The sequence below is a fragment of the Bos javanicus genome, chromosome 1 (assembly GCF_032452875.1).
Source record: "Bos javanicus breed banteng chromosome 1, ARS-OSU_banteng_1.0, whole genome shotgun sequence".
NCBI classification, from domain to species: Eukaryota; Metazoa; Chordata; class Mammalia; order Artiodactyla; family Bovidae; genus Bos; species Bos javanicus.
Window position 1 is genome coordinate 128,713,036 of NC_083868.1, and position 15,013 is coordinate 128,728,048.

The 15,013-nt window shown below is 41.1% G+C and overlaps 1 protein-coding gene across 2 annotated transcripts in view; it reads right to left on the reverse strand.

The window, feature by feature from the left end:
* CLSTN2 (calsyntenin 2) overlaps positions 1 to 15,013 on the reverse strand; it is a 753,689-nt gene that overhangs the window by 466,996 nt on the left and 271,680 nt on the right. For both annotated transcript variants that reach the window (XM_061420328.1, XM_061420320.1), the window contains exon 2: positions 385 to 507. In XM_061420328.1, coding sequence (XP_061276312.1) covers positions 385 to 507 — 123 coding nt within the window. The remainder of the gene's footprint in view (positions 1 to 384; positions 508 to 15,013) is intronic.

A 15,013-nucleotide genomic window follows, 5' to 3' on the forward strand; every position in this document is an offset into this window, starting at 1 on the left:
CATGATCGTGAGTAGTGGGGACAGTGGGTCTCACATCTTCTCATGTGTATGAGTGATCTTTCTAGAGAGAAAATTCCCCTATGGACCTTGCTGGCCCAACTTTTCCAACTCTAGGGACCATCTTAGCAATATATCATACACCATCTCTCAGAAAAAGAAGATATAAGGGTCTTGCATTGGCGGCAACACCAAGGAGAAAAACCATAACGAGGTACAGAATTTACCAGAAATCAGAAGAAACCCAGCTTTGAAAGCCCAGCTTTGAAAGCACAAACTCATCTGTGAAAGGCACAGGTGGTGACAACAGCAAAAAAATCTTCGTGGAGGTTTCTTGACACATCTCTCAAGTGAGTGGGGCCCGACCATGCAAAGCCATCATCTCACCTGCAAAAGGAACCGGTGCATCTTTATCCAGGGCGACCAATGGTGGGTCCAAAATGACTGTGTCATTGTTCTCTGTTATGACTCCATGATACGAAGTCTCAATCCATGGTTTGTGCTTGTTCACTGGAAAACAATGGAAACAATAAATCAAAGACTGACTTTTAATATCATCATTTGAATAACTAATCCATAATACTATTATGAATTTGCTAAAATCCCATTATTTCTATTTCTAGATGCCTAGCATGTGTGTGTATGTGTGTTAGTCACTCAGTCACATTCAACTCTTTGCAACTATCCAACCCGTGGACTATAGCCTGCTGGGCTCCTATGTCCATGGAATTCTCCAGGCAAGAATACTGGAGTGGGTTGCCATTTTCTTCCCAGGGGATCTTCCCAACCCAGGGATCGAACCTGGATCTCCCACATTGCCGGAAGATTCTTTACCATCTAAGCCACCAGGGAAGCACGCAGATGCCTAGTGTAGATATTTTAAATAATTGATCCAAAGCTTTATTTCTCAAATGCTACTATTCATAGATGTTTCAGAGTAAAAGCTTGTTATCAATCAACAAAATAGCAGATTACAACTGCATATGGGGATTTTTTTACCTCAACCTTATCTGATCCATCATTAGGAGTTATTACTGAACTTTCAGTTCAGTTCAGTCGCTCAGTCATGTCCGATTCTTTGCGACCCCATGAATCGCAGCACGCCAGGCCTCCCTGTCCATCACAAACTCCCGGAGTTTACTCAGACTCAAGTCCATCGAGTCAGTGATGCCATCCAGCCATCTCATCCTCTGTCGTCCCCTTCTCCTCCTGCCCCCAATCCCTCCCAGCATCAGAGTCTTTTCCAATGAGTCAACTCTTCATATGAGGTGGCCAAAGTACTGGAGTTTCAGCTTTAGCATCATTCCTTCCAAAGATATCCCAGGGCTGATCTCCTTCAGAATGGACTGGTGGATCTCCTTGCAGTCCAAGGGACTCTCAAGAGTCTTCTCCAACTGAACTTTATATTCATATATATGGATAAGTACCAAAATATGTGTGAAGATATAGCACACATTTGAATATTTTCTGATCAATGAAAGATTGAGTCTATCTAAATTGTCTAAATCACCTAGCATTTGAAGATGCTCTTCAATAATTTGACCAGCTGAATGATACACTATATAATATACAATTAATACACTTAAAATATGTTAGTAGTTGAGGTATATCCTCCCAGAACATTGTATTCTTAACCTCCAGTACCTTGGAATGTGGCCTTATTTGAAGATAGGGTCTTTATGGAGTTGGTGATGGACGGGGGGCCTGGCATGCTGCGATTCATGGGGTCGCAAAGAGTCGGACACGATTGAGCGACTGAACTGAACTGAATCAAGTAAAATGAGGTTATTAGAGTGGGCCCTAATCCAAAATGACTGGTGTCCTTATGAAAGGGGGAAATTTTCACACAGAGAGGGACAGACATACACACAGGGAGATCACCATATGAAGACTGAAGCTGTGCTTCCACACCTGAGGAACGACCGAAGCTATCAGGGAGACTTTCAGAGCAAGCATGGTCCTGCTGACAATCTGATTTCAGACTTTTGGCCTAGCAGTGTGAGAAAATAAATCCCTGAAACCTATCTCTGAAGGTTGAATCAAGCCCAGGGAAGAGAGCCCCTCTGCCTAGAACAGGTCTGAATGTGGCAGCGGGCTCATCCCTGCTCACACGTTGGCATTCAAACCAGTGCTTCATTATGGACTCTGGAAGAATTACAGCCACTCTGGGCTGTCCCCATGCTCCTCTGCTCTTTTATTAGCCATCAACACAAATGAAATGTAAATAATTTGCAACTGTTGGGAAAAATAATTAATCTTTTTTTTTTCCTTTAATTAAACCCAGGGGCCTATTCATTAGAAATGTGTACAAAAGATATGCCAGGAGCTCACCCAATGCTTCAGATTCATGTGCCACTGGGCTCAGTGGCAGACAACAATATCTAGAATCATAGTTGCTGGGTTTCCGCCCTGGCTTAGTCACTTGAGGGCTGATCCCCTGAAAGTCCGTTGGCCACTCAGAATCTCAACTCTCTCAGTTGTAAAATGGGGATGGTGACTCCACCCATAGGGTTGCCATGTCATTCAGGTGTCCTGGGCTGGATACATAGCCCCTGACTTTTCTTCACTCAGATTCACCCCTGCTCTTTGGGCAGTGACAATGTCTTCAGAAAAGGTGCTTTATAGACCCTAATGTTGAGAAGTTGATGCCTTTTCCTCATTAGTGAGGATTTTCCTCTTTATCACTACTAATGTTAGTTGAGTACCTACCACACATCAGGTAGTTAAGATACATTCTTTAGTCTTCCCAACAACCCCTCTAGATACCCCTTCATATCACTGTACAGGTGAGGACCTGAGTCTCAGAGGGGTTTAAACATTCCATTTTTAGAAAATAAGGTTCATTGTCCTAAAATTTCTTCATTCCTCTCTTACTTTCTAACTTCTTTCAGATCTATCTCAACTTCTGTTTTGTCAACATTGATAAACATTTGCATCTTGATGAGTAACCCAAACGAAATCTTTGTTTTGTGTATAGATCAAATCCTCAGGGTTGCAAATCAGTACTTAAAATTGACATTATTTTGATTATGAGGATACAGTTCACGGCTAATCCAAGTATTGGGCAAGGATTACTTTTCCTTCTTAGAGGTCCATCAATTCAAGAACACCATTCCTTATATCTAGATCAGTTGGATTCTTGATTCATTTATTCCATCAAATGGCTGAGTTGTCCTCCATTTTAACTTGCATCTTATTTGCAACCAGCCTCCTTTGTATGTTTTTGGTGTTCTGAACTTAATGACTGTCTTTTTTTATTTTTGTCAAGTAATGAAACACAGAAATTCCTCCCCACATCCTGACAATATTATAGATTTTAACCTTTCCGTACATTACTTATCCCTCATTTGTAAAATAGAGACACTTCATTGGAATAGTGTGAAAAACTGCATGATCATTTAGTCAAATCTAGTACCCCTGGTACAACGAGGCATTTAAATACTCTCAAGTCCCCCTAGCTCATCTCATGCTCTGAGTGGCTGAGATGTACCTAACACTTCAGAGGTGTTTAGCTCAGCTTCATTCATTCAACAACTATCTATGGAGTACTTACAATGTGCAAAAAGAGTCTAAACATTGGCAGTCAAATGGGGAAAAATGTCGCTGAAAAAAGCATTTGACAAAATTCAATATCCATTTATAACTAAAGCCACTGGCAAATAAAGAGTAGAAAGAAACTTACTCAGCTAAAGAATTTTTATAAAAACCTATAGCTAACATCATAATGATTAAAGAGTGAATGTTTACCCACTTGGTTTGGAAATGAAAAGGTTAAATTGTTTTTATTCTCAGAGAACATGCTTATCAGTGAAGCATATTCTATGGAATCTACAAACGTGCCACTAGAACTACTATATGAGTTTATGAAAGTCACAGGTTAGAAAGTTGACCTATAAAAATCAATTGTATTTCTATGTATTAGAAATAAACAGTTGGAAGTTTAAATTTAAAAATATGAATATTATAGCATCAAAAACACAAACATTTAGAAATAACTTTCACAAAATACTAAAAAACTTTCACAAAATACATGTAAGATCTGTATATTGAAAACACTAAGATATTTCTGAGAGAATTTAATGAAGACCTGGAGAGGTCTTAGTTGTAAGATAGGCAATGTTCACAATTCAGTAAACTTGATAATAGTTAAGATGTAAACTTTGTCCTACTTGATCTGTAAGTGTCAGTGCAACCCAAGTCAAAATAAAACGGATAAGAAGCTAATCCTAAAATTTATATGGAAAAGACCTGATATAGTCAAAACAATTTTGAAAAGAAGAGCAATGTTAGAGGACTTAAACTACTTGATTTTAAAACTTCTTATAAAGCTACTCTAATCAAGACAGTGTGATACTAACATAAAGATAGACATATAGATCAAAAGAAAGACTGAAGAGTATAGAAACTGACATACATACATATGGTCAATTAACTTCTGACAAAGGTTCCAAGATAACTCAATGGGGGAGAAGATAATCCTTTCATTAAATGCTGCTTTGGATATCCGTAAGCAAAAACAAAACAAAACCCTTCAATCCTACTTACCACACATCACACACAAAAAAGTGTCTCTAAATAGATCATGGTCTTAAATGTAGGAGTTAAAACTACAAAACCTTGAAAAAAAAAAAGTATAGGAAAAAACCCTGAGAGTCCTTAGGTTAGGTGAAGATTTATTAGAAGGGACAAAAGCAAGCATGAATTATAAAAGATAAAATTGATTCATTCAACTTTATAAAAGAAATAGGAGAAAACATTAAATAAGCACATCCCATAAAGGGCTTGTATCCAAAATTTAAAAAGAACTCATGCAAAAAAAAAGACAAATAATCTGCTTTCAAAGGGGCAAAAATTTGAACACACTTATCACCAGAGCAAATACATAAATAGCAAATAAGAGTGAGAAGAGATATTCAGCATTAATAGTTATCTGAGATACATAAGCTAAAGCCACTGTGGGATATCACCATGTCACTGCTGAATGGTTAAAATGAGACTGACAACACTAAGTTGTGATGAAGATGTAAAGCAATTGAAACTCACCCATTGCTGGTAAGAATGTAAAATAATAAAACCACTTCGAAAACAGTTTAGCAATTTCTTATAAAATGGCTCAGCAACTCCATTCCTAGTATTTACCCAAGAGAAATGAAAACACAAATTACATAAAAACCCTTGCAGGTAAACTTTCATAGACTTTTTGTTCAGAATTGTGCCAAAGTGGAAACTAAAGTGGCCATCATCTAGCAAATGGATAAACAAATTGCAATATATCCATATAATGGACACCTACTCAGCAATGAAAAGAAATCAACAACTGATCCAGATGACAAAATAGGGGAATCTCCAAAGTATTTCACTGGTGAAATGAAAGAAGTCAGACACAAAAGACTACATGCTGTGTGATGCCATTCATATGACATTCAAGAAAATGCCAAAGTATTGGGACAGATAACAGATTGGTAACTGCTAGAGTCCGCTTGCCAAGGAGTACAAGGAACTTTCTGGGATGATGGGACTATTCTGTATCTCAATTGCGGTGATGATTACACCTCTGTGTGCCTTGTTGAAACTTACCAATATGCATATTTAAAAAGAGTGAATTGTATTGTGTGTAAATTATACTTCAATAAATACGGGACAACAACAAAGTCCTTATTCTCAAGGGACTCTCAGAATGGAAAAGGATCCACAAAACCAGGATAGTAAGAGATAGGTAGGAAGAGGAAAAGAAGAGTACTATTGAAAAAGAGAGGAGAAGCACTCATCCAACCATGGTAACCCAGAATTAACTCCTGGAGAAAGCAGATTTGAAGTCAAAAGCAGGAGGAATTAAGCAGGGATACAGGATATGGAGGGTCCCAAGCAAAAGAACATTGCATGGGCAAGGACTCAATAGTAAAGCACCTGTTACACCATGGGGAGTGGGTGGAGGGAGGAACACGAATAGTTACATTTGGTTGGAGACTATAGTTTGAGGGGCAAGGCCAGCCAAGAGGCGGGACTGATGGATATCATCTACATCAACTAGGGATTACTGTCTTGCACACAATCATCCAGGAACTGCCTCCAAACTCTGTCTTGAAGCTACACTGGAGAACCATCTCTTTTCCAGAAAGAAGTAATAGATACCGACAATGGTGGCTTGGCCATAATTTCCTATTTAATCTCTTCCCTTCCCTGACAAATGTTTTGTTTTGTGTTTCAACAGACTGAGGCCAGTCAGCACATACTTTGCTCCATTTGGTTGTAACTTCAGAACTGACTTCTTATCAGTTCATAAGACAACATCCCTGTTGGCATTACAACTCCTCTCGAGGTTGAACCCTGTCCTTTCCACAACATTTCAGCCTCTGGAAAATGCCTGCATCTTTGCATCAATATAGAGGAAACACCAGTGTGATATTTCTGCTCCATTTACACAGAAATTAGGTCTTGCCCCCCTCCCTCAACATGCCTTTAACTAGAGCACAGATGTACCCTGAGAATACTCCTCGGCTCTTGTCTCTCTGCTTCCACCTCTGAAACACTGCATTAACACTCAATCTAAGCCCCAGCACCAAGTGGCTGATGATTCATCCTTTGAATCTTCCTATTTATACCCTACAGTTGACCCTCTGGCCATTGCTAGGCAACTTGAACCTCAGAACTACAATACTTTCTCCTGGGTAAAAGTGAATTGTGAGTAAAAACATACCATACTGCTTGCAAAATGCTCCAGTGAGGTTAACTACATCCTACTAAACAGGTCACTCTAATGACAGGCTGTTCTTTTGCTTGTTATGTCCAATTTTCCCTTCTGACTTCATTCCCTGGTAGAGCTGCCTAGACCAGGGAATCCGTGGGTGGAGTAGGCTGGGCCAATTAATTGGATCTTTAAACTTTCATTTAAGAGGCTGAGAAACTATAATGTGTTTGGTAATGGGTACTTGAGGTGAAAGTTCATAAGGAGTTGGGGCTGGTGTTCATGTAGTGATCACCCAACCCAACATTTAGAAGGAGCTGGAAAGCTATTAAAATCCAAGAAAGCTAATCAGCCAGGAGACAGAGGATCTGGGAGCCAACATACAGAGAGAAGAGAAGCACCCCAAGAGGCTGGTGGGAACATACAGGCTGCTCCCCACTCCTGTTCTCCAGTCCAGGTCCTGCTCATCACACCTTCACTAACTTGCCAGCCTGCTTGCTGCAGGGTGTCTGAGGCTGCCATGTGAAGCCTGTCAGTAATTCTTCCCCCAACCATAATTTTTGAAAATTTGTACTAGTTTGAGTGGGTGTCCGTTCTTACAATAAAATGCTTCCTAACTACAATAAATGTCATAGCATTTCAAAAAGTATTTTTATTCCTTGCTTGGGAGTGAGGGTGGGATAGGATCTCTGTCTCGGTGGAGGTAAGCCTGCCTAAGCGCAAATCTGGTCCTGTGCTTCCCTGCCTTGGGTCCATCAGCAGTTCTCCTAACCACAAGATCACGGAAGCCACCCAAAGACTCTGGCTCCCTCCATGACCCATGGCTTTGCCCTCATGGTGTTGACTACCCCTCTCCTCATACTCCTTTCTTCCTGCCTCCTGTCTGTTCAACCTCCCAGATGCCCCACCTCCTCCAATGGCCTTCCTCTGAACCCTTCATCCTCCTGCACTGCCTGCTCTCAGGTTATAGGACTGCTGCATTGCCATTAACTGGTTCCTTGCCTCTCCTTCCCCCAATTCATGGAGAGGGAGCATCCTAGTCACAGTGATGTCCACAGGTCCTGGCACACTGCCCAGCACCCTGACAAATGAAGTCAGCATTCATTTGCTTTCCCAGCACCTCCAACGCCTAAAGCAATTAGCAGCACTTTAGTTCCAATGAGCAGGTATTCTGACATCACCCAGATAGAAAGAGGGTGTGTCTCTCAAAACAGGGTGGCATTTGCCATCACTTAATTAGTGGCAATATATATCTCTTGCTAGAGGTACCAATTAGAGAGTTTTAAATGCAAATCCCATGTGTGTGACTCACACATGGAAAGATTCACAAAAGATGAATCTTAAGTTACACTGTTTTAATTGGGTTGAAAAAGTGAGGAAGAGACGGTTGAGTCATTAATCCTTATCTACTTGATGGCTGCAATCAGTGTGAGTGGACCAGCGCTTTCCTTCCCTTCCTCTCTCCTTTTGATAGGGACAGAGTAAAGGGACAAAGCAGATCATTCTATAGTTAATCTCATTAGAAGACCTAAGTAGGAAAAAAAAAAAGTATGGGAAACCCCTGTAAGTTAATGATTATTCAAGAAAGCAGGTTTACTTAACCACAAAACCAAGCAGGCTTGCTTAGCAACAAAACTCTGCAATAGAAGCAAGAGACAGGCCCCAAATAGTAAAATAATGGTGGCAGGAGACCCACATCCTGCCCAGGAAGGTAAGTTAATGACCCCTAGGATATGCTCTCTGCACACATAAAAAACAATAATTAATGGAAAGGCGACATCTCAAAGTCAAAGACCCTCACTGTACTGAGACCTGAAATAATTTTTCCACAGTGCCATAACAGTCCTGGCTGGATCATGGATCAGGGACAAAACAATTCCTTTATCCAACCTGGGAGAGGAGCTGATGATGGAAGCATGACATCTACTCAAGAATGAGGAAGAAGGTGGTTTCTTCCCTCTCCCCACTCTTCCTTTGATCATAAAACGGTAGCCCATTAAGTTCTCAGGGCATGGCATCGCTCACCTACCTGTAAGCCTCACAAGCCTCCTATTCTAATAAATCACTTCTTATCTATCATCTTGACTCTCACTGAACTCTTTCTGTGCTGAGACATAAAGGGCTGGAGCTCCTCATAGTCCCCCTACCCCTGAAAATGCCATCTGATGGTTTCACTTTCCTTCTGTCCATCTTTCCATACATGTATCCACCATTCCTATTTTTTCTTTCTTTCCGTCTGTCATTTGCTATCCATAAATACTCAATTGTTTAGTGTGTGGGTTATCTCAAAGTCATGAACTAAATTGCCCCAGCCTGAGGATGACCCATATACCACTATTCCAGTGCATACTGGCATGTGGATCAGGAGAGAGGCTAGCAAGCTCTGTGTGTGTACAGGAGAATTGTAGAATCTCACAAAAGTGAGATTTTTCAGTTGTCTCTAAAGAAGCCATCCAAATAAAGCCAATTACCCAAAGCTTGCCCTAAGACAGATCTTGAGATTGGGTTCAAGGGGTTCTGGGCTTAATGCCATGGTCCTGACACTATGTAACCAATAGATTATCTTAGTCAATTCTTTCAATCTATCTAGACCTCTGCTTGCCCTCCTTTATAAAATGGAGGTAATACCAATCTCACAGGGTTATTGGGAATGTTGACTAAAAACTTATTCACAACTTAAAAGTTCAGAATTATGTTTTATTCTGCAGGAATTTTTAGGACATCAAGCCCAGGAGGCAGCATCTCAAGTAACCCTGAAAGGGACTTCCCTCGTGGTCCAGTGGTTAAGACTCTGCACTTCCAATGTAAGGGACAAGGGTTCAACTCCTGGTTGGGGAACTAAGATCCCACATGCTATGTGGTGTAGCCAAAAAAATAAAAATGCTATCCAGTCAAGTCACCCTGAGAGAATTGCTCCTAGGAGGCAAGGGGGAAAGCCAGGAAACATAGGAGCTTTGCAACAAAAGGCAGGTAGTCAGAGCATCAGAAGATTACTCTCAATTAAAGATAATTAATTAAACCACATATCTCAAGTTAAGGAATTTAGTGCTCTTCTATGTATAGAAGAGTGCAAGATCTAGACTCACTGACATCACTCCTTTGATATGCACCTCAGCTATCTGGGGCCAGTGCCCTGTGCTTTCTCATCCTGAGTTTCCCCAGGGAGCAAGCACCTTAGGGAGGTGGCTACAGTCTGATAGCCACTAGATGGCAGGTACTCTCCCTCCTGAGCTTCCTTAGAGCTTTCTGGCTCAAGTTGGAGGGCTGCAATCGCTGATGACTATGACATCCTTTGTTTACTGATATGGCAGGCAATATTCCATTTATCAGGAGGAAGATAAAACAAGGTGTCAGATCAGAGCTGACTCAGTGGAGATGAGCATCTTACATGTCCCCAGCAGAGGCCCTTTTGATTCTGAATCTCAACACCCACAGCCTGTCAAGACCCACATGGGACCCAGCATGCCCCCAAATAGATGGGGAAACAGTGTCAGACTTTATTTTTTGGGGCTCCAAAATCACTACAGATGGTGACTGCAGTCATGAAATTAAAAGACGTTTACTCCTTGGAAGAAAAGTTATGACCAACCTAGATAGCATATTGAAAAGCAGAGACATTACTTTGCCAACAAAGATCCATCTAGTCAAGGCTATGGTTTTTCCTGTGGTCATGTATGGATGTGAGAGTTGGATTGTGAAGAAAGCTGAGCACTGAAGAATTGATGCTTTTGAACTGTGGTGTTGGAGAAGACTCTTGAGAGTCCCTTGGACTGCAAGGAGATCCAACCAGTCCATTCTAAAGGAGATCAGCCCTGGGATTTCTTTGGAAGGAATGATGCTAAAGCTGAAACTCCAGTCCTTTGGCCACCTCATCTGAAGAGTTGACTCATTGGAAAAGACTGATGCTGGGAGGGATTAGGGGCAGGAGGAGAAGGGGACGACAGAGGATGAGATGGCTGGATGGCATCACTGACTCAATGGATGTGAGTCTGAGTGAACTCTAGGAGTTGGTGATGGACAGGGAGGCCTGGTGTGCTGCGATTCATGGGGTCGAAAAGAGTCAGACACAACTGAGCAACTGAACTAAACTGAACTGAATAAACACTTTACTTGTTTCACTGATATCCATCTTCATGAGAATTCTTTTCTGCAAAACTGAAGGGCCAAGGCCTTTTCACTGACCTCTGGTCTAATGGCTAAGATTTGGTGCCCTCATCACTTCAACCTGACCTCAGTCTCTACCTGAGAACCAAAACCCTGCTTCAAGCCGCTGCAGGCTGAGGCTACCCGAGATCAAGAAGATGGGGGGAAGAGACTGTGAAAGTTTAATGTTCCCATCAATTGCTAGAGCCAACTGGATTTTCCACACAAAATGTCTTACCTACTGAACAACATTATCAGACTGAAGTGTGCACTAAATTGTTATATCTATAATTCCCCAAGATTGTTATTACTTCAATATCTCATCCTTCACTGCATTTTAGCATCTCTAACCCCTAAAACTAGCCTGTAACTTACTTTAGAATTGGTGCTACTAAATATGTGTCTACAACTCTTTCTGTAATAGCCATTGTTCAACCACAACCACCATGTAACCAATTAGGAATGGCCATTCTGGAGGGCCTACTATGTGCCAGACTTTATAGTTGTGATCTCATTAAATCCTTCCAACTGCGCCTGTGAGGGCTGCAAGGACACCATTTCATAGATGATGTTATGGAGGCTCAGGAAGCTTCAGGAAATCATACAAGGCCATGGTCTCTAATGGAAGAACTGAGGTTCCCATTCCTTGGGTCAGTCCTCTTCCAACCAGAGGTCAAGGCAGCAGCACATATTTGTTTCCATTCCAACCCTGGGGGTTGAGTCTTGGACCAAGTGCTCTGAGTGGACACAGAGTTCTCCAGAATAGAGTTCTCTAGAACAGCCAGAGTTCTCCAGAGACATAGAACCAGTGGGAGATGGAGAGACAGAGATAGATAAAGAGGTAGAGTATACACATACATATACAGATATATGCACATGTGCATATATATATGCATGTATGTATGTATATGAAAGTGAAGTGAAAGTGAACGTTGCTCAGTCATGTCTCTTTGTGATCCAATGGATTATATAGTTCATTGAATTCTCTGGGCCAGAATACTGGATTGGGTAGCCTTTCCCTTCTCCAGGGGATCTTTCCAACACAGGGATCAAACCCACGTTTCCTGGATTGCGGGCAGATTCTTTACCAGCTGAGCCACAAGGGAAGCCTATGTATGTATATATATAAATATATACATATAAAGGAATTGGCTCACAAAATTGTGGGAACTGGAAAGTCTGAAATCCATGAGGTAGGCCTGCAGGCTGGAAGGAGTTAATGCTAGTCTTGAGGAAGTCTTGGGCTTCCCTGGTGGCTCAGATGGTAAAGAATCTGCCTGTAGTATAGGAGACCTGGGTTCAATCCCTGGGTTGGGAAGATCCTCTGGAGAAGGAAACAGCTACCCACTCCAGTATTCTTTCCTGGAGAATTCCATGGACAGAGGAGCCTGGCGAGCTACAGTCCATGGGTCCCAAAGAATTGGACATGAGTGAGCAACTAACACATGCGTGCACACACACACACACACTTGAGGCAGAATGCTCTTAAAGCCTTTCATCTGATTGGATGAGGCCCACCCACATTATTGAGGATCATCTCCTCTACTTAAAATCAACTGCCTGGAGACATTAACCACATCTCTAAAATGCCTTCACAGCAACACCTACATGAATGTTTCATTGAATAACCAGGTATTATCACCCAGCCAAATGGAAACATAAAACAACCATCATACTCACTGAAGAAGCTTTTAAAATGTTATATTCAAAATGAGTGAGAAGATTGGATGCAGCAGTGCAAATTCCTTTTAACCTCAGATAGAAACACAAAATTCTTGTTTCTATACTGGCAAACTAATAAAAAAAAAAAAACAACCTTTGTGGCTTTTGCTATCAACTTCGTTCTAGAGGGTAGCCAATGTGTGATACATTTTTATTGCAAATTCCATTTCATGCCTTTGATCCCAAGATGTTCAGAACAATGAATGGCAATTATCTGGTTTACAGTATATTCACTGCAAAATGCTCACCTGCTTCTCAGTGCTTCTGAAAGAAAGCACTGGCAGGTCAATTTCACTTCTTATTTATGTGGATTGTTATCTGCATTTCTCTAGCTCTGGCTTCTTCCCAGGAAGTTGTGAAATACCAGAGGTAGAGGATAGGCAAGAAAAGCCTCCTTTCCATCACCACCAAACACACAATCACCATAAAGCCACAAGCCAAATGCCCTAGGTCACTCTCAGGATCAGCCCTGAGTATCAAGGTATCAGACAACGTGGTCTATTTGCATTCAAATTTAATTATCTGCTCAGCTCAGGCACCACTGACTCAAGAAAGCATTTTTGACTTCCTGTTCCTCTCCAACCTGAAAAACACCACCAAACTGAATTAGCTCTCTCCTTGTCCTCCCACAGCCCCCGGCCTATCCCTGGCATAACAACGACTAAACCAGGCTGTAAATACCATTTTGTGTCTTTCCACTACCATATGGTAAGGAAAGATGCCTGTATCTCTAACCCTAATACATCAGTTCTCGAAGGATAGCCCAGGAACCCTGAGGGGTCCCTGAGACTCTTTGAGATTCACAAGGTCAAACCTATTTTCATGCAGTACTAAGATACTATTTGCTGTCTTTTCTTTCTCCACTACCATATGGTAAGGAAAGATGCCTGTATCTCTAACCCTAATACATCAGTTCTCGAAGGATAGCCCAGGAACCCTGAGGGGTCCCTGAGACTCTTTGAGATTCACAAGGTCAAACCTATTTTCATGCAGTACTAAGATACTATTTGCTGTCTTTTCTTTCACTCTCTCTGCAGTTTTCCAGAGGCTATATAAGAAGTACCATAACAGATTAAATCCAGAAACAGATATGAGAATTTAGCTGTCTTCTAAAAAGCCAGACATTTGTAAAAACGTAAAACAATGGTACACTCCTCATTATTTTAAAATTTTGGATAATGTCATTCTTTTTTAATAAAAAGTATGCCATTTTCATCGACATGTGATAGGTTTTTAAATTATTTTAACTGAATTAATAGATATATATGTTAAATTTTATTACCTCTAATTACTAATGAAATAAATAGTAATAGGTGTGATCCACAAAAACTAAAGCTCAGGGGCTGTTAATGATATTTAAGAATGTTAAAGTGGAGGCTTCCCTGGGTGGTCCAGTGGTTAAGAATCTGCTTTCCAATGCAGGGGACACTGGTTTGATCCCTGGTGGTGGAACCAAGATCCCACACGCCACAGGGCAACTAAGTCAGCACACCCCAACTAGAGAAAGCCCATGTGCTGCAGTGAGGACTCAGTGCAGTCTAAATTAAAATAAATAAATAAAAATAATGTTGCAGTGTTCTGAGACCAAAGAGTTGGCTGTGAGACCTGGCAGTGGATTTAAAACATAGAACCTACTACTCATATAAGAATAAAAGGTGTGAGCAGAGGAACTGAGGGGAGAGAGAACAAAGAGACAAAGTTGAAGGAAGGAAGAAAGAATACCTAAAGTTGTCAAGGACAGAGTCACATAATCAATTCTTAGATTCAAATTAGTTAGGTGAAAGTCCATTAACATGGTGACAAGATCAATCTTTTCTCTGGTTCTGAAAGACAAGCAACGGGTTGACTCAGCAGTTTGCACACCAGTTGTTGCAATGCAATGGAGGTAACAGAGCCTCTGATTTTTCTGGAAAAAAGAAAGAGGAGCATCCTCTCTTGCTGTATGAACTTGAGCACATGCTGTCAAGAGAATAACTGTCTGAAATTACAATCTTTATATCATTTGCAACATGGTTGGAGAAACTGCCATAAAAAGAAACAAACTTCATAAATCATTCCTGCAAAAGGCATCAAAGGTTAAACGCATCACGATGAATTTCTGAAATAAATCTGGACTCTGAATTTTCAGAGAGCTGGGGAGGCAATCATTGTACCTCAATAGAGAAATCATGATCTCAGCAATTTTAGAGGGTAACTCCACTACTAAGGTATCAATTTCCCCTGGAGGTAAGTAGAACAGGTCTTTGGCAACTGGAAGAGTCTCTCAATGTTTAAGGCACCCTTCTCAAAAGAAATCTAAGGGATTTCTGATCTGATGATTTCCAAAGACCCTGAGGACCTGATATATGGCAGGTACCCAACAAATGTAATTAAAAGATCAATGAATGAATATGCTCTTAGTGTCAATTATCTGCACAAAGACCCACATAGCACTCTACATGGAACCACTATTCCCTCACAATTATA